Genomic DNA, 24,605 nt, shown 5'->3' with positions numbered 1-24,605 from the left:
GTTGGTTTACTTATTAACCGATATCATGACGTGGAACTTCTATTGCTGTTCAAAGAGTCAACAAGCGGGACCGAAGGATATCAATTTTACTTGTCAAACCACGCACTTTCTCTTTACTCGATGTATATCTTCTCGGTCTCGGAGACGGAACCTCCTTACGGCATAAATGTCCGAGGTAACGCTTAAAGAGTTAATAACAGCAGCTTCACCTGCATCCCTATTTGAATGGCTCAACCCGCACTTGGATCGCGGTATGAAATATGTCTACCCCAAGTATCTCTTGCCATTGTTCTTTGGAACTCACTTACTCGTCTTCTCTGCCGTAAATATTTTCCATCCGTACCTGTACAAAGTAAGCACTGTCCTAACATCAACGAATAGCCACACTGATTGATTGTTCACAGGAGGAGATTCCTCATTTCAATCAGGTGTCACATTACGCCCGAGGTGATTTTGAATATCATGACGAGAATATTCATACTCCAACTCTATGGTGAATTGTCTGAAGCTTCCCTCACGATCTATTACCATCAACAAACCAGCACAATGTTACTGACTTCTCTGATACTGAATCAAGGCACTACGTAATATCCATCCCATTCTACCTCCTTGGTATCACCCCGACTCTATCTGCTCTCCGCCTCACATGCCTTTTCCAAGCCCTTCTCCTTCCTACAGTCCTCACAATCATACTCACCCCTACCCCTTTCCCAACCCCATTTTTCCTACGTCGTTTCGTCAATGCGTTCTGCCAGCCCAAAGAATACGCTGTCGCGATGGGACTCAATTCCATTGGTGTCTTGATGATATCGAGGTTCACGCCCGGAATCAGCTGCCTACTCGGACTTCTGGTCCTGTGGAGATCTGTGGCGAAAAGGAGATATTGGATAGGGGCGGGGGTGGCAGCGGTTGTAGGGATAATGAGAGCCGGGGTCATGGTTTGGACTGTTTTTGTTCTTGGATGGGTAGCTTGGGAAAGTACATCGTCAATTCCTCCTCAACAACGGATATACTCACTGACGCTTGTACAGTTGCTGTGACTGACAGGGAAAGAAAACAAAGAGCTTATAGCTATTACCCATATCTGTTTACGCTAGTCATATGGTGGTTTGTATGGCGCCAACAAAACATTCCATTGGGTGCGCTACTTGCTATGAGTAACAGGTCAACAGACAAAGCTGACAGATATAAGACTGGTCTGGGTTTGGTGACCTTTATCCTTTGATGCTACTCACGCACCCTATGTTTCCCGTCTTGGCGCCATATAGCCCTCGTACGCACCCTTTCTATTCTCATCCATCGGTCTGAACAACAAATGCCAATCTGACCTGTCATCAAAGTCTTACTGAGGAAACACCTCCGATGGACCCTTCTTTGGGCCTTTGCAACCCTCTGCACATACGTCGTTTCGGATAATACCCCGAGCAGAGCAGGTGCTACCATTGATCAATGCCTTCCCCTCATCATCCTGCGCCTGTTTCTACTTTTCATTGGTGGTAAGCCTGAGAAGTCTGCTCCGGAGGCTGAAAAGGAGGATGGGGATGAACAGCGTGCGAGGGCTGCAGGTCGAGGGTTGGAAGCTCGAGAGCAGGTCAAAGGCGATACATCCTCGGAGGAAAGACGGCCGCCGCAGACAGCAGGGACCGCAGAGGAGGGCCATAGGAGAGGACAAGGATCGCAGCAGCAAAATATGGGACGGATAGAGATTGGGTGGTATACCTTGATTAATCTTGTAGCAGGCTCTCTTCTTCTCGTCATAGACACACAGAGCAATAGACATGGACACTAGTCCTCTAAGATGAAATCATATAGTCCATATTATCTTACACTGGCCCACTGTTATAGACTGAAATGGATATGCGGAGGATGGGAGACGTCTTGGAAAACTCGGGCGCCTTGATGAATGAGGAGAGAGCTTTGGATTCGAGGTCTGAATATGACTGGGTCAAGGATCGTCTTTTGTTCTTTGAAACGGCTGAAGCTGGGCAAGATTTTGGGAGTAAAACTATGCGCAAGACTTTTTACCTCTCTTCCAGCTGTGCTGCACATCCTCGACATACTCAAACACATCTGGTGACTCATCTCCTTGTAAGAAGAAATGACCAACGTCACTATCTCGGGCATAATAGCTTTTATATACCAAAACTTGTTCAAGCCTCCTTTTGCTCTTTTATTTCATAATTTCCTCGTCCTTCTCATCGCTCAACGGCTGAAAAATCATCTCCTCGACTTGGGTGTACATGAAAGGCTGAGCGCTTTAAACATAAGCGCTCGATCATGTAAGCGTCAAGTTGGAATTATTTGGTCGCCAAAGTTGGCAGCTTCTTTGGGGCAAGGGCCACAGGATGTCAATGCGCTCATCATCGGAGAAGTTAATGGACATGCAAATCGAACTGAGAAAGCTCTTCCCATATTAATGGACAGCGATATCGAGACCTGTGTTCCAAGAGTGATTCCCTCTTAAAGCAAGAGGATGTCGAGTTTGTATGCGGACCTGCATAGAGCCCGGCATTCGTCAGGGCAGCTTGATAAGTCTACTCAAGGATAATATTGAGCATTGATGTGAATGCGTCGATATTTGTAACCATGTTGTCGAGATATGGTTGCTACGTAGTGGGTTATTCGATAACGGAGGACAGTTGAAGAGACCTGCATTTTCATGTTGAGTACGTATTAATAGGTTAACAAGGAGTCGTAAGGCGGCAAGCAAGGGATCAAACAGGCGGCATTATAGCCAGTCGACTGATTATTTGTGCTGACCTTTGACAAACAAGGTCAATGAGTCGTCTTCTGCGTATCATCCGCAATGTCATGGGCTGTGCGTGAGGGCGATATCGAGGAACGTTTTATTACGATTAAGGCACTCATCGAGGTACATATAATTATCTATGCGTCCACTGCTGGACCGATCAGCAGGAGCGCGCCTCGGTTCCCAGTCTGGTTGTTGTCAGCCTTGTTCTGGTAAAAGAATTTGTCCCCCTAGACTCTTTACGACTGCAATGATGTTGGAGGATCTTCCGATCTGAGGTCGACAAATGCAGAATTATGATATTTGAACGCAGTATATAGGACGAAAGACGAATAGGTGAAATAGCAAAAAATGACGACGACGAACTTCTCTTTGGACCACATGTCCGGACTAGAAGCTAATTAAGCACAGCTCACATGTCCTGATGCGGCATGTAAATAGAATATTAGGAGGGCAAAGGAGGCGATGAGATCAAGATTTGAGATGCCGCATATGATTCGTACTCTATACATACCAGCGAACGACGAAATGCCAGCACGACAGACTGGCCAGTCTCATCTTCTTCGCACTCACTACGCTGCTTGGCCTTCCCACCAGTCCCCAGGATCACATATACCCAGCTTGGTGCAGCTACCATGACTGTGACACCCCCGCCACCTCACTCTGTTGTTCTTCTGCAGGCCCCCGCGGGGAATTTTGCTCGCCTGTTTCCAGTTCGCCATATCATCTTCGATCAATTAGTCCTTGAAGATCCAAGGCAATACTGTACCCTTTCAAGGTCGACATACAAAGTCGCTATACACTTACTCCCACGCAAACTCACCATCACGAATAACAACTATCAAAAGGTTTTACCTGGCCTGGCAAGCAAGAGCGGCCGTGAGCGCCTGGCGTTGATTCATTTCGAACACCTCATTTTAGCGACCACCAATCTTGAACTCCTCAAGTCTCTCCAGCTTGAAACCGATTGCCCCGTTTTTGCTCGGGTGTCCCAATTGGAATTCGTCGAAAAATTCCCCTGGGGTAGACTTGGCGACATCCACTACGAACTAGGTACGGAGAACATCGAAGACATCCTCGCTCGCCATATTCCCGCAAAGGTGTTTATTATCAATATCAGAAATCCCATCACGCAGGGTTATGGCTACGGTCCGGCTCTTGATAGGATATCAATGCTCTTAGCAGCATTCGTTCGTGCTCGTGGCAGCTGTTCCTCCGAGGGGCCACCCGTGGTCTTTGAATTGTGCTTCAGATGCAAACACCGTGTGACGGGTTGGTCAGAGAGGAGAGCAAAGGCGGAGATACGAGCGCCAAGAATGGGTCAAATGGATGAAATAGTGCTGCGAAAATGGGTGTCGTTGATGATCGCCTCACCGTCCGAGGAGATTTTGAGAGAAAGTCTCGAAACGTGCACGATACCGTATACGGATGATTATCCAGCCAATTGGAGCATGGACACAAAGTATCGGATAACCCTGCAATAAAAGGTTTGATAAGCATGTTGGAGGAGAAGGGGGACATCGCCATTGAGGTCGGTCTCCTCAGACAGGTCGATCCAGTATCAATCATCAAACATTTCCTGTCTTGACATGAAATGCGTAGGGGGCCAGATGATGGAAATTGGGAACCTTTATGAGTCTCATGAAAAAAGTCCAGTACATAGAAGCACGATGGGCCCCAAGAAAGTGACGGGCAGAGGAGTGGTAGTGAAGAAAAGAGAAAGACGGCGGGGAGATGAGGTGTCAGGAAAATAAGATGAAGGTATCTTAATTGAGAGAAGAAACAATTCAAAGATATACAAGATGTAGTTCTAGAAGAATTTGCATTCAAAGCACATACAATTACGGGAGTAACAAGACCTCTGTGCCAAACAATTATATCCGTCTCGACGAACTTGTAGTTTGCGCACGACGTGAACGAATTCAGGAACCTCATATGATGGGGCATGAGCGGCGGGGCCTGGCGAATTTAAGGGACACGACGTCATCCGGATCAGAATCCGTCCCGATCCCATCGATCCGCATCGTTCGGTGTCTTCGAGCTTCAAGGAAGTGTCACGGGGGATAAGAGCATCTCTTCCTCAGACATCTCCTTCTCTCGACAATTCCCCATCCCCAGTGTCCCTTTCATCGGACACTCCTTCCTTCCACGCCTTATTCGTTTACCATCCTTCCAACAACTCGCTCATCATCCCACTATGACTATCCTCGACTCCCTCAAACCAAGCAACATCGAGATCCCCAAGCCCAAGGCTGTCCTTCAGGGCGATGGCAAGAAGACTCCCAAGACACCGCAAGATGAAGCCATTTCATTCTTCTCGAGAGAAGGAGATGGTGAGCCAGTGCAGGTCTGGGAACTGTCGTTGGAGGATGACGGAGGCCCTAGTCCAGAAAAGAGTGTGAGCCTATATGTTCGGTGCAGGACATGTGAATGACCTGGCTGACATACACACAGTACATTCGACTTCCGCCTCCCTTCAAGCCGTACGTCTTGAGGTTTACTCTTCAGCCCGGTACGGATGTCACTCGCAATGGCGTGCTTAAAAGCGACTTTCCGATGGACGGGGGCGCGTTTAAGCGGGATGACTGGAAAGAGCGAAAGTTGCCCTCCAACCTGAGCAAGTGAGTGCTTCTGGTGCATTGTAGCGTTTAAGAGAGCTAATTCAGATAGACCTATCGAGGTCGACCTTCCGATTTCCGCTCCCGGAGCATTCTGCTACTTTATCGAGTATGACTCGCCCGATTCCACCGGTCGAGTTCAAGGCCGAAAAGGCTACTTTAACGTTGATCCCATCATCACTCTTCCTGCTCGTACCCCATTCTTCCCTCCCGATACCCCCATCACATCTGGCCCTCTGAAAGATGAGTCTTCAGGTGCCATCCTTCCCAAGGACAAGCAGCTCAGTCTTGATGGTCTTATCATCATCTCTGTTCTTGCTAAATGGATGGGCAAAACTACAGAATGGGAACCATTCTTCGCGGAAGCTAGCAGAAGAGGCTACAATATGCTTCATTGGGCGCCTCTTCAACAAAAAGGCATGTCTGGCAGTCCCTACTCTATTCAAAACCAACTGGTCTTTGATATAGACCTTTTGAAGGACTCCAAGGCGAAGGATGGTGGGGTAAAGGAGGTTGAAGAAGTGTTGAAGTTTGCAAAGGAAAAGTACGGATTGGGGGGTGTCACTGACGTGGTGTTAAATCACACTGCGTATGACTCGCCTTGGTTGCAGGAGCACCCTGAAGCTGGTAAGTCGTCACAAAGGGGAGCGATCGTTAGCTAAGTCAAATGTAGGTTATTCACCATACAACACTCCTCATCTCGCCCCTGCTCTCGAATTTGAGGATGCTCTGCTTGGCTTGACATCAAGGCTCTCGTCCGTTGGTCTCCCCACCAACCTCAAATCCGAATCCGACCTCCAGGCGTTAATCCCCCACATCAAATCTTCCATCGACGACGCCAAATTGTGGGAGTACTACATCTTTGACGTCCAAGGTTCTGAGCGTGCTGTTGCCGATTCTTTGCTCAATTCCAAGCCTGAAGCGCCCAAGCCTTGGGAGGGATCTTCCCTTCAAGGCAAGTCACTCAATGAACTCGCCGAAATTGTCAAGTCTTCCGATATCATCACTTCTTATCGCGCTTACTCCTCTCGGTACTGCACCTCTGTCCCTCCCGCTGTGGCTGCAGGATTTATTCAAGCTGCTTACCCAGGTGATTCGGCAGAGAACCAAGCCAGTCGATGGGGCAAGATCTTGGATGTGCTGAATGTGGACCTTTATAAGGAATGTAATGAGGATATCCAGGCTGGTATCGATGGTGTTGTGGGGAGGTTGAGATATACTAGATTGGAGGAGGGTGGACCTAAGCTTGGAGAGCTTACCGAAGAGTGAGTTGTATTTCAACTGCCATAGGCAGTAGTTAACAAAATCAGGCGGGCGATCCTGGAGCGCTACTTCACTCGAATCCCCAAGAACGACATTACCAAGAAACACCCCGAGAATGCCCTCGCTGTCGCCAACAACGGGTGGATGTGGGCTGCTGATCCTCTAAACAACTTTGCCGAATACCCTTCTAAAGCCTACCTCCGCCGTCAGGTCATTGTCTGGGATGATTGTGTCAAGCTCCGATACGGTTCTCAAGCTTCTGACAACCCGTGGCTATGGCAGCACATGATCTCCTACGCCGAACTTCTCGCTGGGATGTTTGATGGTTTCCGTTTGGACAATTGTCACTCTACCCCGTTGCCCTTGGGCAAGGCCATCATCGACGCTGGTCGACGAGTGAACCCGAATCTCTACGTCATGGCTGAACTCTTTACTGGAAGCCAGGAGATGGACTTGAAGTTTGTCAGGGAGTTGGGTATCAACAGTCTCGTCAGGGAGGCTTACAACGGCAACACTGTCAAGAACTTTGCGGATCTCCTCTGGAGATTTGGTCTTGGGAAGCCTGTGGGTTCTATGGACGTTGCATGCCTTACATCATCAGGAGAAGTCCACCTTAGCCTTTCATCGTCAAAGTCCAGCACCCGTCCGGCGCTTGTCACCCCTCTTCAAGGCTCTGTGCCCCACGCAGTCTTCTATGACCTTACCCACGACAACCAGTCCCCTCGAGACAAGCGAACTGCTGAAGATGCCTTGTCTACAGGTGCTCTTGTGACCTTTTGTGCTGCCGCTTTGGGATCCAACAAAGGTTTTGATGACCTCTACCCCAAGCTACTTGATCTGGTCACCGATAACAGAAAGTATGAAGTCATTAGTAAGGAGAAGGAGAAGTCTAGCGGTATCGGTAATGTCAAGCGAGTGTTGAACGCCCTTCATGTGGAGATGATGGAGGGTGGTTACTCTGAAGGCTACGTGCATGAGGACGGCGAGGTGAGTTTCATGATCGTCGTGCAAAATAAAAGGCTGATAAGAGTTTCAGTACCTCATGATTCACCGAATTCACCCCGTCACCCACAAGGGATACATGCTTGTTGCTCATACGGCTTACCCGGGCTTCAAAGGTCGAGGATGGGGTTAGTAAAACTCGATGTACAGTAGGGAGATACCACTGACTTTGTGTACATTAGTCAAACCCATTAGACTCGGTCGAACCTCTATCTCATATATCTTCGGTGCCTCTATCAAGACCCGCTTTGAAGAATGGGAGGACGACCCCTCTACTCATCGTGGCATCCCGTCGACCCTTACAGAGATTGGCCCCCCTGAGATTACCAAAGGCATTGAGAATGGAGAGGAGTATCAAGAGGTTGTTGTGCCAGAAGATTTCGCTCCCGGAAGCATCATGGTCTTTGCTACTCAGATGAGCGTGAGTGAACTTTGTGATATTTAGTCACGCTTGGCGACTGACAGCGTCTGCTTCTATATAGGATATTTCTGGTGATCTGGATGCGTTCTGCAAAGAAGGTGCTATAGATGCTATGAGCCAACTGGACTTGGTGGACCTCAACGTCATCCTCCACAGGGCTGACGGTGAAGAGCAGGATGCTACCGGTAAAGCTTCCACTACGTACCTCTCCGTTTTCAGTGTACTGACCCTTTTTATCAAGGTGGTGATGGTACTTACACTATCCCCAACTACGGCGCCATTACTTTCTGCGGTCTTGAAGGCTGGATGCACCCCTTGCGAGAGATCACTAAGAAGAACGATCTCGGTCATCCTCTCTGTCAACACTTGCGAGAAGGTACTTGGGCTTTTGACTATGTTGTAAACAGGTTAAACAAGTGAGTCATTGCCGCAGCCACCGTGAGAACTTGCTAATATTGATCAATAGGCAAACCTTTGATCTCCCTCGCCTTGAGGCTCCTGCCAAGTGGTTCGCTTCCCGCTTCGATCAGATCAAGGCTACCGCCCCTTCTTTCATGCGCCCAAAGTACTTCTCCCTCGTCATCCACGAAGCTTACAAGGCAGCTCGCCGAGCTGTTGTTGAGCAATGCTCTGAGTTTGTTTCTTCTGGCCATTCGCTCACTCACAATCTTGCCTTGTGCTCTGTGCAAATGTATGGCTTGGTGAAGAGTGCCAGCTTGGATCCCGGAAGAGCTGTGCCAAGTCTGGCAGCCGGCTTGCCCCATTTCGCCGCTGGTTGGGCTAGATGTTGGGGACGAGACGTCGTAAGTCGTCCTCTGAACGAACGTGAGGTTAAGGTCGCTAATCAATGTCATAGTTCATCTCTCTTCGAGGTCTTTTCCTTACTACTGGTAACTATCCAGCTGCTAGGGCCCATATATTATCCTTCGGCAGCACTCTCAAACACGGCTTGATCCCCAACTTGCTCGACTCAACGCGAAATCCCAGGTATAACTGTCGCGATGGCCCTTGTTAGTAGCGAGTCAAAAGACATTCCTGCCCCTGCTAATGATCTTGACAGGGTGGTTCATTCAAAATATCCAGGATTACACCCATATGGCTCCCAACGGTTTGACCATCCTCTCTGACAAAGTCAAGCGCCGATTCCCTGCGGATGACACCTGGGTTGCTTGGGATAGCCCCAGAGCGTACGAGTATGAAAGCAGCGTCGCTGAATTGATCCAAGAGATCTTGCAGAGGCATGCAGAGGGTATTGAATTCAGGGAGTACAATGTAAGTAAAAACCTGACGTTATCTGGACTTCAGGCAACTGACAGTGATTAATCAGGCTGGGCCCAACCTTGATATGGACATGCGCGACGAAGGGTTCAACCAGAAGATTTGGGTTGATTGGGAGACTGGAATCATCTTTGGTGGCAACAGATACAACTGTGGTACCTGGATGGACAAGATGGGTTCGTCTGAAAAGGCAGGTAACAAGGGCCTTCCTGCTACCCCCCGGGATGGTGCTCCCATTGAGATCACCGGTCTACTCAAGAGTGCCCTTACTTGGCTTGATAAGTTGAGCAAAGGTGGCAAATTTCCTTTTAAGGGCGTGAATGCTTCTGGTGAGTGTCTAAATATGCTACGCAGGTCCGGGCTAACTTTTTTCTCAGTCAAGGGCAAAAAGCGTCTCGTGACGTACAAAGAATGGTCTGACCTCATTCAAGCCTCTTTTGAGAAGCATTACTACGTTCCCAGCGACCCCGCTGAAGACGATAAATACGTTATCAACAAGGGTTTGGTCAACCGCCGGGGTATCTACAAGGATGTATTTGGAACTCCAAAGGATAGGGAGTGGAGTGACTACCAGGTGTGTATCTTTCAAATCAATTCTTCTTTACCATACTGATCATTTATCGTGTGTCAGCTTCGATGCAACTTCACGCTTCCGATGGTTGTCGCTCCTGAGCTTTTCACTCCTTCCAAAGCCATTGGCGCTTTGAGTATTGCCGATGCTGTGCTTCGCGCTCCTCTTGGTATGAAGACCCTTGACCCTTCTGACAGCCAATATCGAGGCGACTATGACAACTCGAACGATGGTACAGATCAAGCCATTGCCAAGGGCTGGAACGTGAGTATAGCTAAGCGAATGATTGGAACCCAGCTGACGGCGATACTGCAGTATCACCAGGGCCCTGAGTGGGGCTTCCCTCTTGGTTGGTTCCTCATGGCTTACCTCAAGTTCGACCGTCTCGCTGGTGAAGGCAAATCTGTAAGCTTCACACCTGAATACCTCTGTGTATCAGTGCTGACCCTCTTTTTCTGACAGAATCCCACCAAGACTATGCATTACATCTCCAATATCCTTAGGAATCTCGCCCGCCACATTGAAAGTGACCCATGGCGAGGCTTGCCGGAGCTAACCAATAGCAGTGAGTGTCCTCCCAGGTTGTTTTTGGTTTGCCTTTTACGCTGACAACTACATCAACTAAGATGGAAGCTTCTGCTATGACTCCTGTAACACTCAGGCATGGAGCGCAAGTACGATTCTCGATGTATTGGAGGAAATGCACAAGATTGGGAAGAATTAGGTACCGAAAAGTGATTGTAAAAATGCCAAAGATGCTTAATGACTTGTGAAGGGAAGTAGGAAGACCAATGAGAAAAGCTTGTTTTCAGAAATTTCTTAGATGTATTGCATATGGACTTTGGAATGAATATCAATCCCCAATCTGTTATAATTGAGATGGTCAGATACTACTGTTGTTGCGATAGTCTTGCGATTACACTCCAGGCGTCTGCTCGAGAATATCTTTATGTTGCCATGCCCTCCCTCTATCACAGCATGGTCCGTGACAATAAAGAAAGCGTGCTTCACAACATCAAAGATGTCAATGATCATAATCGCAAATCTCTCCGATACAACCAACGCCTTCATATTCAGGAATAGGCCTGGATCAACCTGGAATCTCATCCGGTGCAACGTTCCCAAAAGTCATACACATGACATGGTTGATGCGCCTCTCAGATGTTGGTCTGCGTCTTGTGGAAGTGACGCTGGACAGCAATATCACTAACTCCCGTCGGTCGCCTAACTTTGGAGCAAAAAGTCGCCATTGACGAAGACAGTACTAATGGTGGTTCTCTCTCAGCTCACACATGCTAATAAACACGTCTCACAGAAGAGTTATCGATTAAAGATTTCCTCGTCTAGCTAATCTAGTTTGCACATCAGAAGAAGGCTAGCGCTCCTCCCTTCTCCTCCAGGTAATCCAACCACGATACCGTATGTCCTGTTTTATCCACATGTGCCCATAGATCCTCCAAAAAGCTTAACCCCTCCTCGAATCCTTTTTCAGGAGCTTTAACCCACCGCTGCCTCACGGCTGCTCTCTGCGTTTCCAAAATTGCCGCTGCGCCAGCTAAGAATAGAGGGAATATTTCTGATTTTCGGCATGGCTGAGGTGGAAGATCGAGGAGGATGTCCCATGACATGGCGCGAATTGTAGGGTGGAGAGGGCCAACGTTATGGAGTCGTTGGTAGAGGGTGATCATCGCAGCTCGTGACCAGATTACCGGTATGAGCGGGTCGTCAAAAGAGGCTTTGAGGGATTGTTCCAGTTCTGCTAATTTGGACGGGTCCACATGATCCTCGACCGAGAGCATACAGATATCGCTCAAAAAGTGATGAGCGCGTGATGGAACGCCCAGAAACATTTCGCTATTGGTGACTTTGTTTGAGTCATAAGGCATTAGCGTGAACCTAGTCCATCATGTTAGGATTAATTATGTATTAGGAAGCTTATGATCTTACAAAGGGCGTCGTTGCTTGGTACATATACAGTGGCCAATATCTGCTTGCGCGAAAGTAACAAGACCCGCTTGGTCAGTATAAGCCCCGTTCAAATCAATGATTATGGGCTGCGGGCCGAACACAGCTTTGACTATGGATTCTCCTATTAATAAAGGGCCATAACTAGCAGCACATCCAGCTACAGTGAAGTTGTACACCTCTGCATGATTGGGTCAGTGGTCATTCATTGGAACATAGACGCGACTCACGAAGATCACACACTGAAGCCAGAGCATCCGCCAAGGAGAACTGACTCGGATCTCCAAGCATTTCCATTGCCAGAATACAATATACTGGACCCAGAGTTTTGCTATGGGCATTTGCTCGTAGCTTGAGCCCTTCCATAACTGCTCCGCGAGTACTAACATTCAGAGAATTGTCCTCTCTTACCCCTCCCAGACCGTAAGGAGGGTTCCGGAAAGAATGTGGATCGGCAAGCTCGGATTCTTTGGGAAGCCATGTACCTACATGATGTCAGCAAGATTGGGTGATAATTAAGGATGAACGTGTTTACCTTGGTATCTACGGTCTGATGCAAGTGTCAGTTCAATTTTGATCAACAGACAAGATATACGCACAGCCTTCCACAATATCGAGTATACTACTCCCATAAGATGTTGTCGAAGGCGGTTCTTCCACCGGAAGGTGCTTTTCACCTTCTTTAGAAGTAGCAGCGAAACGGAGTTGGCCTATCAGGCAGGCGGCGTACAGATCCATATCGTCCGCTAAAGCTCCAGAAAGCCAGTCCTGGCCGGTCACAGAGACTCTCGGCGGTGGCTGATTATCAACAGTGTTTTGAGGATCATTCAAAGATAGAGATGCGGGCAGCACTTCTCCTGGAAAAAGGAACTTTGGACCGGGCCCAATACTTTCGCCAGTAGACAAGGGTAATTGGCTCAATGTAGACGCGGATGTTGTTGGCCAAGTGGGAATCGTCGTTGGCGGGACTCCATTTTCAAGATTATTACGGTCTGACCCTTGATTGGTATCAAAAGGCTGAAAGAGGCTGCTGATGAACTCGGATAAATCGGTGGACGAGACTGTCACATCTCGTGGAGGAGAATAGGGGATGGCTGTTGTAGAGGCAGTCTCTGTAGATGGTCCTGCCGATGGCGTTTCAGAGTCTGATGCTTTCCCGGCAAGAAGATTGACGTATTTCAATCTTTCTTCACCAGGCCGCTGCACACATTGGAAGCCGCTCCTCCGGCTAGCATAACATTGCAAGTTAGCATCGAAGATCTCATGTCGGGTACTTACCATCGATCGCAAGAACCATCGACGAAGTTCTCGTCGCAACGCTTATGTCCTGTCCAGTCCAAACTGTATAAGTACTTCAACATCAACAGGGAACAGATCTTGAAATACTTTGACGACACACTAAGCATCCTTTTCGACTCCTGCTGTGAGCTTTTCGCTGCCTTATCCGATCAAGTCCTGATGTTCTTGCTGATGATCGGTCCTCAACAATGGATCTTGTGAGCGTCGTTTCCTCGCTGCTGCTTTTGGCCGCCATTTTAATTAGGTGTCTACCAATGGCTGCCTAACGAACTGCTGACTGGCGCGAGTTATTGGCAAATATATTCTGAGATATTCACACATGCATCACTTCACTGTACTCCGTTTTATTTGTCAATCTTCGTTCCTTGGCCTCCATTGGGGCGTGACGCTTCCGAAAGTCGGAGGTGTGTTACGTAAACACGGATCAAAAGCACCTTCTTGCTCTATAGCAGTATGTTGTGTGTAAGCGGGCAAGTTCTGGACAGCGGTGTATAAAGGTACGCATGCCAATCGAACATTACCACGACTGGGTCTTGTGAGTGAGATTTAGCCGAGCGAAAATAAGGTGGTATATACGTTACGTAACCAACGAACGTACATAAGAAGACTTGTTGATCGGTTTGCATCATGCATGATGTGCGATTCAATGGCTCGCTGCTGCCGCTGGTTGCACCATCCACGTACTATAGTACGACCTGAGAACGAAATTGTAAAATATACCATATAGGGCAAAAGGACACCTTATCTGCAAGTCACTTAAGATTGTCACAGATTAACTTCGCTCAATCACAGTCAGGCATTCATCTCAACTCAACATCCAGACTGTGGAAGAACAAACTTGGCGATGGTTTCGTAGGTGGCCATGGAGCCAACAGGGCATAAGCAATAAACAAACGCTCGAGGAAAATGAGATAAATCAAATCAGCCATGAAAGCACCTTTATGGGAAAGTACAAATTGTATCTCAAAACGATCTATTTCAACAAATCAACATAACGACATGAACATCTACCCTCTCATAGGTACTGTGAATACAAACAAGGGAAGTTAGACTGAAAAAATGGGGAAATCTGCCGGTGAGCGTCAGGACGACATAGAGGATGAGAGCCTGGAACTGAGAAGGCTCACTCTATTTCACAATAGGCGTTTATCGTGCTCTATACGTTTCGAGACAGTGTTTCTACACTCCATGAAAGAGTCCGTCAGTCCGTCTTTGTTTTTGTATCATGATAAACTTGAACAGATCTCTCACAAGTGCTTCCTCGCTCTTGATCTCTTCACAGGTCCATCTCGCGAAACTTTGCTTGGCAGATTCTGCTTTTGAAGGTGTGTTAGATGTTTCCATTCCAGCTATGGGGAAAAAAAGACCCCCAACTTACCTGCTCTGATCTCATTATTCAGATATCTCTTGCCCCTCCAACTTCTCCTCTCGTACGCTTACAACGTATTTCTTCTTCCAATCCCAGGCAATGGTGTCGTCATACAAGAACTTGAACCTATCCTCCATTCCATTTTCAAAGAAATTTTCCAACTCCTCTCTTAGGTCTTCCTCGCTCCTACCCAACAAGCGGGGTACGACCCACTCTCTCAGCATGTACAAATCAGCCGAGACCTTGCTCTCTCCCTGTACGTCCCAGTCCACTTCCCTATATGGTCGACTATTCTTTCCGCAGTCTGATGGATGGAAGACCCTGAAAGTGATATGACTCGCACTCTTCTCATGGAAAAACACCAATAAAAAATTCGTGAGTCGTCTCAGTCGACTGAGGTTATCGTCCCTGTTTGACCATACTTGTTCTGTGGGGAAGAGGCAGAGATCGAAAGAGATATGGCATGGAGGGATATACGATGGGAGAAGAGCTTCGAACATCCCCCCAGGACCATCATATGGCTCCCAGAGAGAATGCCCAAAGTGGATATGTTCCAGTCTGGAGAAAAGTGGCCTTGGCAAGCTCGAAAGTTCGAACAGATCGTGTAAAGCCGCTCTCAGAGGATCTCCTCTCCCATTCATTCCTATCTCAAGCCTCTTCACATGGCTTAATGCCTGGGCTTTGTATCCACCAGGAGAAGTGACGCCATAGAGAATTTGTTTGACGTTGGTACTATCGATCGGAAGGGTGTGGTATAGTTTGGGGAGGAGGTAGTTGAATATGGATTTGGAGAGAGTGAGGAGGTGGAGGGGATTAATTTCGCGGAGGATAAGATGGTGGACTTCGTGGATCGGGGCAAGTGTCGTTAGAGGGATATATGGAGTCTCGGGCATCTGGGTGAGTTTGGTGAATTATTGTGTATACTGCTGCTCTTGAGATAAGTGTGTGTGGTTAAGAATCATGCTCAGAGTGCACAATGGAGCTTTGACTGAGTCAAAGGTCTTTTCAAGTCTTTATATGCAGCATCACAACGCGACTTCGCGTATTCTTTATCGTGTGGAGCCAATGTTGTCCTCATTCGGGGCCTCGGTAAAAATGTGGACTGTGGGGTCGTAGACAAACGTCAGCCGTAATAAGCTTGTCCAGATCCCAAATACTATCCGTCATCCTTTTGCGTGCGACGTGCAATAATTAATGAAGAGATCAGAGATCAGATGGCAAAGCGAAACAAAATCGAAAGGGGTTTGATCGCATTTCCTTCCTTTTCCTTTCACATTTCACTCAAGTATCGAAAAAGGGCAATGGATTTATAAGAAAAAATCGCTTGTCAAAGGCAAAGGAGGAGATTGGATTTGGGCGGGAGGGGGAAGTGACGAAAACCCCCCGCCGATGAGGAAACAAGGTTCATCGCATTCAGGCACGGTGCAGATAAAAGATATGGGCGGAATATCCAAAATGAGGACTTGGGAGTTATCAGCGGGAGTTTTTGTTTATTATTGATTGTCAACTGATAGATCCTACTGGTGCTGGTTGTTGGCGCTTGAGGACTACTACTGCTTGGGTACATAGTACATACATCTCTCCTTTATGCCATGACCACCAATAATATGTCTTGCAAAAAGTGGCGACTCGGGAAGCTTCCTCTATGTCGGGTCCTGACTCTCTATCCATATTACGTAACTTCCCTGGTCTCAACGCATTCTTTTTACCCTCCGTCCTCCACGCACTGCACTCGATGACGTCGAGTCATCTTTCCTAATAACTGTCTCCCCTCCTTGCAAACTCATTTCCTTTCATCAACATACGGTCCGCCTTCTGATGCGGTTTATTCTGAAGGCGGGCGATTAACCGTCCAATTTGCTCCTAGCCTGCCTTGCGGACGAGCAACCATATTCTCCATCCGGGGCTGGAGTAAAATGTGAGTAGTTTAGATAGATGACTAGGCAGTCTTTTTCGTTCAGATTCTATACCCTACGTTAATTCTCTTTGTAGCTTTCAGGTATTTCCTCATCACTATCTTGTACACTGCTCTCTGAGACTGTTTGTACGAAGGTGCTGAGTGAATACCAGTTCAACAAGTAGGACGGGCGAGAAGTTACATATTCCTGCCACTCAACGACACAGCAAGAAGTCACAATGAACCCACCCACAGAGAACACTGTAACCACCACTACTACCAAGGAGGCCGCCAGTCGAAGCACTACCCCTGTCCCTGGGAGGACAACCTTCGAGGAAGCTGACGGCGATTGTTGAGTAACTGTGGTAGCGGGGGGAGAATGGAGATTGCGGGGACTGCGGAGTAAGATAACCATGATGTCAGATTATGTCAACAATGATGTGCTTATAGATTAGCGAGGTGTATACCTAGATATCATTTAGCTTGTAGTGGCGAGCATAGAAATATATATAGTAGGTCCATAGTAGCTTGGTAGCGACCTGCTTTCCTCTATCTGACTCTGGTTAGACAAGAGCTAAGCGTTGGTACCAGTCCTATAGACCCATAATGCTTCAGCCGCCGACAACACGGTCCTGGCTAGTGCCAGATACCGAGTGACCCGCCTCCAGAGGGAGCTTGTAATGGTGCCGTCCTTGGTTGGTCTGGAGATAATGAGATTTTGGTCGACAAGGCCATTGAAAAACTGTCCGACAACCTCCAAGACGAACTCGCGCGTGCTCAGTTCGAACCGATGAATCTCAATGAACTCATTGACTGGGCTACCGCGCTCGACAATCGTCTTCGTGCTAGGTCAGCGGACAGATCTAATTTCAAACCCGACCCTTCCAAAGTCCATCAACCCAAGGCTCGTTCTCTCCCACACAGTTTGCCTCGCGCATCTCCTCTCCAACCTTGCCACACCGTCAGTCCAGTCATCTTCCTCCACTCCTACAAATTTCAGCTCTTCTCCTTCTCGCCCTCGTATCCACCAGGTCCGGCGGCAAGGGGAAAGCCCCGAGGAAGAGGAGTGGGAAGCATCAGTGTGGGCAGGGAAGGATACCGAGGGAGCCGCAGGGGCTTCGGCTTCTGATAGCCAGTGAGATACCTTGCTGAAAGATAACAGCCGAAAGCTTATTATCATATAACAGTCAGCACACCCAGCATGTCGGTCCCCAGAGGAGGAAGAAAGAGCCCAGAGAAGTAGGAAAGTGCCGGTGGAAGAGCCTGGGGGTTAGTAACAGGATGTATAGCTTGCCCCAAACCTGCCAGAACTTGCGATCATAAGAGAACTGATAGTCAGTAAGAGAGCAACCGAGCAAACAGGAAGTATGTCACGAGCCTGCACGAAGTAGAAGAGATCGTAGGAAGTTACGACGCGCTTCAGATAAGAAGGTCCAGCTTGACCTCCGGAGAAAGAACTGGACCTCCAGCTGGACCTCGAGGGATATAGGACCTGACGGAGTTGACGGATTTGCGCGGTCTATTTATGGGTTCGAGTAGTAGAGACTGACGGAGGAGGAGGAGAGAGAAGCAATTATCACCGCGTTTCATCTCACCATGAAACTTGCGTCCCCTAAGGAAATAAGGAACTGCATGCATGTACAGGCACCTTCGACGTCTGCATCATCTTCCTTCCTTCTGCCTCTCATTCCAAATCAGGCCCAGAATCAAATTCAGAACAAAGTGATGCTGCACAAGTAGTATTGTCCCGATGAAAATGGCGACTCCTCGATGGCTGTGGAGATAGGAGGTAGGTTGACCAGTGCTCAAGTTTATTGCATTAGTACATTATTGGGTTCAGATGATGTGGTCAAAGTCTATAGCAACAAGGATGAATGGTCACTTGGGTAATCAGCGGCAATGATGCAGCAGACGCAGCAGGACGGGATTGATATGATGGAGAGTCGTCTTCTTACAGAGAGGAAGGAAACTATGTGATCTGCTGATCTTAGTTGGCTTGAGATCTGCCTTGTTTCTTCGCCACTGATGTTACTGGGTATGCTCATAATGTCGCCACTGTCTCACACCACTTGATGCACGATACAACACAATGCAAGGGACAAAGATCGATCTTCTCGAGCCGTCATCATGTATGGATCCGGATGTAAACAAAGGCACAGAATTTAAGCTTCCGAAGTCCTGGGCTAAGTAAGACCCTATATATATTCAGGGGAGAAGCTTGTTTACGGATGTTTGTGGATGGTCGATTGGTTGAGAACTTGAGAGACCGCGTCGTGGAGAGGTGGAAAAAGAAAGGTTTTTTTGGCTGGCTTTTCATGGGGCATGCGTCATCTCGGCCAATGTATGCTCTGCGCTGCTATTTTGTAGTATCTGCGCAGTATCCCAATATTAGAACAACATAGACTGGTGGGAAGATGCAAATACGATATTTTGGCCGATCCCGGCACTTCCTTTCACCTTTGCAGCGTATTCTTCTGTCCTCTTTGTATTTTCATCTTTTCATCATCCGCCAGCGTTCCTTCCTCGACACTCCTTCCTTAACCACGCTTTCACTTCTAGTGCACCGTTTAAACCCCACTTTACGACTTCCAACTTGAACACATTCTTTTTAATTACACTTATCTTCTCTATAAAAGGCCCAAGTTTCGATCATCACCGTCCAAGCACTCGTCACCAACAATCATCATGCTCAAGCTTGCTCTTGCCACTGCGGCAACTATCGCATCCATCCAAGTCAGCGCCACCACCTATCCTCTGAGTGACTCTTTCTCTGGCACCTCATTCTTGTATGTTGTCAACCAGTTCCGAGCCACCCACAAGACTCGCGACTGACGACCTATTAGTGACGGATTCCGATTCCCCGCCGAGACTTATGACAACACTACCAAGTAGGCCATCGATAATCTTCCAAAAGGCTCCAGACTGACCACACACAGCGGAGACGTCTTTTGGGCCACCGCCGACAACACCTCTCTCCTCTACGTCAACGACAACGACCGTGTCATCATCAAAGTCGACAACGAATCTGATGTCGTCTACCTCCAGAAACGATATGCTCCTAAACTACTCAGTCAGAAGACTTGGGATATCGGTACCGTTTGGGTGATGGATGCTGTGCATATGCCTTATGGTTGCAGTGTCTGGCCTGCTTTCTGGACTCGTGAGTTCTTAGTTATATGAAGGAATGCAGGATTCTGATGGTGGCGGTAGAGGGACCTAACTGGCCTGCTGGAGGTGAGATTGATATCTCTGAAGGTATCAACCTCCGTACCAACAACATGGTTGCTCTCCACACCACTGGTGGGACGTAAGTGAAACCACCATCTCCTTTTGTATTACCTATCCTAATACATCTCCGTCTACAATAGCTGCACGATTTCAAACTCATCTTCCATGTCCGGCTCAATCACATACGACAACTGCGACATATCCCAAAACTCAGACTCGGGATGTACAGTTAATGACACCAACACTGATTCGTACGGTGCGGGCTTTGCAGCCGCGGGTGGTGGTGTGTTCGTTGCCGAGTGGGCGACTGATGGGATCAGGGTTTGGTTCTTGACTGTGCGTCATTCCCTTTCTTTTATGCATCCAGAACTAACGAGGCTATAGAGAGACGCCGTCCCCGACTCTTTGAGCGTTAGCGCCTCTTCCATCGACACTTCAACTCTTGGTGAACCAGTTGCCCTGTATAGCTCTGAGACTTGCGACGTGCAGAACCTCTTTGGCCGTAAGCCCGTACTGTCATTCTTCCCCTTCAAAAAGCTGACCATCTTGATAGCTCAAACTCTTACTATCGACATCACTCTCTGTGGCGATTTCGCCGGTAACGCCGATCTTCTCGCGCAGACTTGCGGTGCCCTCGTAGGCGATAACACTTGGTAAGTTTCGTCCTTTCCTCATCCAACTCCTTTGTCCAGCTCCTTTGTCCAGCTACTTTGTCCAGCTCCTTTGTCCAGCTCCTTTGTCCAGCTCCTTTGTCCAGCTCCTTTGTCCAGCTCCTTTCTGTATCGCCACCCAAATCCTGCGTGTCTCCTGGCTGACCAATTCACCTAGTTACACAACCTACGTCGTCAACAACCAAACATCCAACCTCGCTCAAGCGTATTACGAGATCAACTATATCAACGTTTACTCTTCCAACTCTTCTTCCAACGCGAGTGCGACTTCTACCGCTAGTGCTGGTGTGTCTACTTCTGCCACTTCTGGATCCGGTTCTACCGCTAGCGCCAATGCGAGTGCGAGCGGGAGCTCGAGTGGTGCTGGAAGGGTCGAGGCTGTCCTTGGAGGCTTGTTGGGTGCTTTACTGTTTGGCCTTGCAATGATTCTTTAAGATGAAACCTGTTTAATAATTGGAAAAATCAGTTCTATAGTTATCTGATCAAACCATCTTGATGCTAACATGTTAGTATCACATAGAAAAGTACGATTATGTACACTATATTGTTGAATAAACCGTGCAACACTATTTCGGAAAGATGGACTTTTCATGATGTATTCGGATTTTGACTCAACTAAGTACCAGTTGATGCGAATCCATATGTTGTTGATACCATATTGTTATTTATTCGAAACTGTCATCTGTCGCTTGAAAACCAAAGATAGAACCAATGCATACAGTGATATAACGAAATGCTAATTTTGTGTTGCCAAAATGGTACTTAATGCGTACAAAAAGACTTCCTTCGTCCCTTCTCCACCCCGTCTCCTTCGCGCCTCAACCTTCTCGCTCTTCCATCCTCCGTCAACTTGGCTTCTTCCTATTCAGAGACTTTTGATTATTGTTCATCTCGTTTCTTCAAAATGGCATCCGTCACAATCCCTTCCCTCCCCCACGCTCCATTCCCACTCCCGCTCTTCTCATTCCCACTCCTAACATTTCCACCAAGACGAGGGGGCATACCCTCCCTCATCGTCAATCCTGGTGTTACCGTCCCCGATCCCGAACTCTGCATCCCGTGGCCTCTATCGACCCCATCGTTCAGACCGGTTGCAGTACCAGGAGCCCCGTTACCGCCGATAGGTCCCGGCCCAGACCAGGTAGGCGATAAAGGCGGAAAATCACCAGTATAGCTTCCGCGTTTCATTAACCCACCTATCCCTGGCCCTGACCCTGCTCCTGCTCCTGGGCGACCATCATATCCTGGATGAGCGCCCATCCCATGACCGTGCGCTATAGGTGGCGTAGAAGTTCTCCGCCCTGGTATCCCTCCTGCTCCTGTTACCGACCCTGACGGACTCGCAGTACGTCCCACCACATCGATTGGCCCCGCACTAACGCCAGAACCAAGGCCGATTCCTCCGGTTGGCGAAGATTTTTGTGCTAAAGCCGAAGTAGGCGCGAGCACGGCGCGAGTTACAATACTTGCCAAACTAGATCCTTGTTGAGAAACAGAGGCGGATGTGGATTTGTTGGCTGATGCGGAGGATGAAGGGGGAAGGGGCGGGAAAGCCGGCGAACTAGGACTGGAGCTGGATGGTGAAGAAGATGTGGCGGCGACGGCTGTTGCTACTGCTGGGTTGGATGGGTTCGTAGACGGAGCACTAGATGGTGCAATTGTAGGTGGGATTGGCGCGGGAGAAGAAGTTGCAGAAGGTGCTTGGAACGGACGAGCCCGAGGGTTGGGAAGGTAAATACGGTGCTGAAGGGATGGAGGCATGAGTGCGGTCGTGTGCTCTGCTGGCGGTGTATTATGGGCTCCGGGAGGGGTTGGATTCGCAGCAGGAGGGTTATTATTAGATGATGCAGTCCATCCAGGTTGAGGGTTGTAGTTTGGCGGGTGGAACGGTAAAGCAGCAGCGTTCACACCTGGCCTCGTTGTGCTTGTCCCCAGAGCAGGTGCGACTTTCGGAGGTCTAAACCCTGGAGAAGCGTTAACAGGAGGGACTGGGTGAGGAGCAGATGGATAGAAGCCCGTTGTCTGGGTAGGAGAAGGAAGAGTCGGGCTGGGACGAGCACCACCTGATGGGAAGCGAGGTGTGTACCCCGGTGCTCCTTTGGGACGGTAAGCGGGTCCAGCGGCATACGGCCCCGAGAGATTGGTCAATGAGGGGTGAGTGGTAAGTGTACGGCTGTTGTTTTGAGATGTGCTTGAACCTGTGACCGGGGGTGGTGGTGCACCGACGGGACCGAATGGGGTAGGATCGTGAGGATCGTGGTATTGCTGGCCGTACCCAGCGGCATAATATGACATTGTCCGGCTCCGGTTTGCTTTTTCCTCTTCATTCCTCTTCTGTGCCTCTTCCATCTCCTTTTCCAACTCTTCCAATCGCCTCTCGAGCTCTGCCCCCTCTGCCTCTTTCTTGGCCTTTTTGGTCTTAAGCTTTTCGATCTTGGAGATCATCTCGGCTAATTTTTTATCTTCGTCACTTCTAGTTTTTTTGTCACTCTCCTTGGCCTTTTCTTCTTCCTCCTTGACCTCTTTAAACTCTTTCTTGACCTCTTCCACTTCCTCTTTCACTTGCTCCAATCGTTTCTCCAGATCAGCGAGCCCCTGCTCAACCGCCTTCATTTCCTTTTCTGCTGCTTCAGCACCTGCCCATCCTTGCTTCACTTGCTCTTGCAACGCCAACGCCTTTTGCTTTGCTCTCAAATCCATGCCACCAGCCTTTTCAATCCCCTTTTTCACAGTCTCAATCTCAGCCTTCAACGCTGCTTCCCCCCTTTGCGCAGTACGCCGAGCTTCTTTGATCTGGGTTTGAAGAAGTTCTTTTTCGGTATGGGCAGTAGCGATCAAGTGACGCAGCTGAGCAGCTTGTGTATCGACAGCATTCAAAATGGGAGTAGGAACGATTGCCTCGGCGTGGGTAGGGGATGGAGGCGCGTCTGGTGCGGCTTCAGGAGCTTGAGGGGCGGTGAGGGAGTTGGATCGGGACCGGGGGCAAGAACGCGAACGAAGAGAATTCGCTCTAGAGCGAGGGCAAACGGTGGCTGTAGGTGGAGCGGGGATTAATACGCTTGTAGAGGCTATAATGTATGTTAGAAATGTTCATTGGAGACGAAATTACTTACCCAACGCCTCAGTTTCTTGACCTCCCATACCAACAACTCTCAGCTCAATTTCATACTCTTGAGCAGGCATCAACCCATAGATTACAAGCACGGCCCTATCTTTATCCCCTTTTGAATGCGGCTTCTCGTCCTTTTTCTTTCCCGTCGCCTTTCCCGCAGCTTCAGCAGCAGATGCCCCAAAACGGGCCTTTCGCGGTCGTCGACGTGTGATTCCCTGTTCCATACTCTCTTCCATCTCCTCCCCATGTGGCGATGCCTCTGTCTCGTCCTCCCACTCTGTCTCCTCGTCCTCATCATCCATCACATTCGCGAATAGGTTGTTTGATTGCTGCCCATTGACATATACCAGGACGCCATGCCGCAACAGGTCTTTGAAGCTTACAGCGCTATCCTGATGTGAATTCGAGTCGGATTCTTCTTGCTCGTGCTCGTCATCTTCGCTCGGTTCTCCGTGAGTGGATGTTGCAAATATTTGATTCGGGTGGCCCCGTTTGCGGTGACGTTTTCGGTTCTTCTGATTCGGGACTTGGGCAATATGACCATGTGATACAGGTGTATGTGGGTGGCCGTGGGTGCCATGAGCATGATGGGATTGTGAAGGATGTGAATGATGCAATGAGATTGAGGCGGAGGGAGTAAGCGAGAGGGAGACTGTAAGAGCTAACGGCGTGAGGTCAAGAACGGTGAGAGTCAAAGGGCGTGTTTGTGGAGATATAGTCTGCCAGTGGGATGGAGGAGTCATCTTGCAATTGTGATGGCCTGGTGACGAGGTTATTATCCTATCGTGACTGGAACTGGATGAGCGAAAGGCAGCACGGTACTCGGCGACGCACCTTGATTGTCCAACGATGTAAGCACTTCCTGTTCGGCCTAATCTGCTGTGCTCCAGCGTCTCAAGCTGAATATCTGTAGGAGTTCAAAGCTGAGGAAGAGGAATAAATTGAATCAATAAACAGCAGCGAAGGAACGACGGATGACAAAGAGTCGAAAACACCTCATGGACGAGGGCGGACTTGACCGCATCCCCTAAATTATCTTGTGACGTGGAAGATTGGTTCAGTTCACTCGTCGATTGTTATTATTAGGTGTAATTAATGCCATCGACGTTAACAACTCCTTCTATTAAGGTCACTTCTATCTTATTATTAAGCTTATCCCCCT

At 48.6% G+C, this 24,605-nt stretch overlaps 8 protein-coding genes and 1 pseudogene across 9 annotated transcripts; 6 read left to right on the top strand and 3 right to left on the bottom strand.

Moving 5' to 3' along the window:
* Positions 1-137: 137 nt before the first annotated feature.
* On the top strand, positions 138-1,842 carry CNJ03100 (expressed protein). Of its 2 annotated transcripts, none has more exons than XM_567442.2 (6): positions 138-322; positions 429-493; positions 578-978; positions 1,032-1,139; positions 1,193-1,273; positions 1,341-1,842. In XM_567442.2, the coding sequence occupies exons 1-6, from the start codon at positions 167-169 to the stop codon at positions 1,787-1,789; spliced, it is 1,260 nt and encodes a 419-aa protein (XP_567442.1). In that variant the 5' UTR covers positions 138-166; the 3' UTR covers positions 1,790-1,842. The 2 variants fall into 2 exon arrangements, with proteins under 2 accessions (XP_567442.1, XP_024513648.1); XM_024657997.1 differs by having other exon boundaries at positions 138-352; positions 405-493.
* A 1,371-nt stretch (positions 1,843-3,213) lies between these two features.
* Positions 3,214-4,584, top strand: CNJ03095 (hypothetical protein). The gene has a single exon (XM_024658786.1). It carries the CDS (start codon positions 3,385-3,387, stop codon positions 4,231-4,233), a length of 849 nt encoding a protein of 282 aa, XP_024514465.1. The 5' UTR covers positions 3,214-3,384; the 3' UTR covers positions 4,234-4,584.
* Positions 4,585-4,807: 223 nt separating this feature from the next.
* CNJ03090 (Glycogen debranching enzyme, putative) lies at positions 4,808-10,769 on the top strand. The gene is made up of 18 exons (XM_567389.1): positions 4,808-5,147; positions 5,204-5,370; positions 5,420-5,994; positions 6,041-6,632; positions 6,678-7,617; positions 7,667-7,760; positions 7,815-8,053; positions 8,115-8,238; positions 8,295-8,469; positions 8,520-8,856; positions 8,910-9,063; positions 9,114-9,325; positions 9,381-9,660; positions 9,709-9,905; positions 9,963-10,166; positions 10,218-10,307; positions 10,365-10,467; positions 10,529-10,769. Exons 1-18 carry the CDS (start codon positions 4,947-4,949, stop codon positions 10,624-10,626), a joined length of 4,782 nt encoding a protein of 1,593 aa, XP_567389.1. The 5' UTR covers positions 4,808-4,946; the 3' UTR covers positions 10,627-10,769.
* On the bottom strand, positions 10,731-13,474 carry CNJ03080 (expressed protein). Its single transcript, XM_024657996.1, has 8 exons — positions 13,254-13,474; positions 13,146-13,194; positions 12,467-13,095; positions 12,403-12,417; positions 12,251-12,352; positions 12,098-12,148; positions 11,850-12,048; positions 10,731-11,798 (listed from the first exon to the last, which is right to left on the bottom strand). The coding sequence occupies exons 1-8, from the start codon at positions 13,399-13,401 to the stop codon at positions 11,267-11,269; spliced, it is 1,725 nt and encodes a 574-aa protein (XP_024513691.1). The 5' UTR covers positions 13,402-13,474; the 3' UTR covers positions 10,731-11,266.
* Positions 13,475-13,820: 346 nt separating this feature from the next.
* CNJ03060 lies at positions 13,821-16,136 on the top strand (annotated as a pseudogene).
* Positions 14,138-15,545, bottom strand: CNJ03070 (expressed protein). The gene is made up of 4 exons (XM_024657995.1): positions 14,545-15,545; positions 14,418-14,482; positions 14,294-14,345; positions 14,138-14,235 (listed from the first exon to the last, which is right to left on the bottom strand). The coding sequence occupies exon 1, from the start codon at positions 15,426-15,428 to the stop codon at positions 14,559-14,561; it is 870 nt and encodes a 289-aa protein (XP_024513690.1). The 5' UTR covers positions 15,429-15,545; the 3' UTR covers positions 14,138-14,235; positions 14,294-14,345; positions 14,418-14,482; positions 14,545-14,558.
* A 189-nt stretch (positions 16,137-16,325) lies between the features above and the next one.
* CNJ03050 (hypothetical protein) lies at positions 16,326-17,729 on the top strand. Its single transcript, XM_567441.2, has 4 exons — positions 16,326-16,834; positions 16,888-16,944; positions 17,000-17,567; positions 17,620-17,729. The coding sequence occupies exon 3, from the start codon at positions 17,223-17,225 to the stop codon at positions 17,559-17,561; it is 339 nt and encodes a 112-aa protein (XP_567441.1). The 5' UTR covers positions 16,326-16,834; positions 16,888-16,944; positions 17,000-17,222; the 3' UTR covers positions 17,562-17,567; positions 17,620-17,729.
* Positions 17,730-18,903: 1,174 nt separating this feature from the next.
* Positions 18,904-21,033, top strand: CNJ03040 (conserved hypothetical protein). Its single transcript, XM_567582.1, has 8 exons — positions 18,904-19,218; positions 19,276-19,320; positions 19,369-19,592; positions 19,643-19,739; positions 19,801-19,996; positions 20,045-20,162; positions 20,214-20,313; positions 20,489-21,033. The coding sequence occupies exons 1-8, from the start codon at positions 19,118-19,120 to the stop codon at positions 20,763-20,765; spliced, it is 1,158 nt and encodes a 385-aa protein (XP_567582.1). The 5' UTR covers positions 18,904-19,117; the 3' UTR covers positions 20,766-21,033.
* On the bottom strand, positions 21,030-24,385 carry CNJ03030 (hypothetical protein). The gene is made up of 3 exons (XM_567581.2): positions 24,278-24,385; positions 23,445-24,232; positions 21,030-23,399 (listed from the first exon to the last, which is right to left on the bottom strand). The coding sequence occupies exons 2-3, from the start codon at positions 24,184-24,186 to the stop codon at positions 21,211-21,213; spliced, it is 2,931 nt and encodes a 976-aa protein (XP_567581.1). The 5' UTR covers positions 24,187-24,232; positions 24,278-24,385; the 3' UTR covers positions 21,030-21,210.
* Between the last annotated feature and the right edge of the window lie 220 nt (positions 24,386-24,605).

Source organism: Cryptococcus neoformans (genome assembly GCF_000091045.1).
Source record: "Cryptococcus neoformans var. neoformans JEC21 chromosome 10 sequence".
NCBI classification, from domain to species: Eukaryota; Fungi; Basidiomycota; class Tremellomycetes; order Tremellales; family Cryptococcaceae; genus Cryptococcus; species Cryptococcus deneoformans.
Note: the sequence above shows the minus strand (reverse complement) of the source record. Positions and strands in the feature narration are given on the sequence as shown.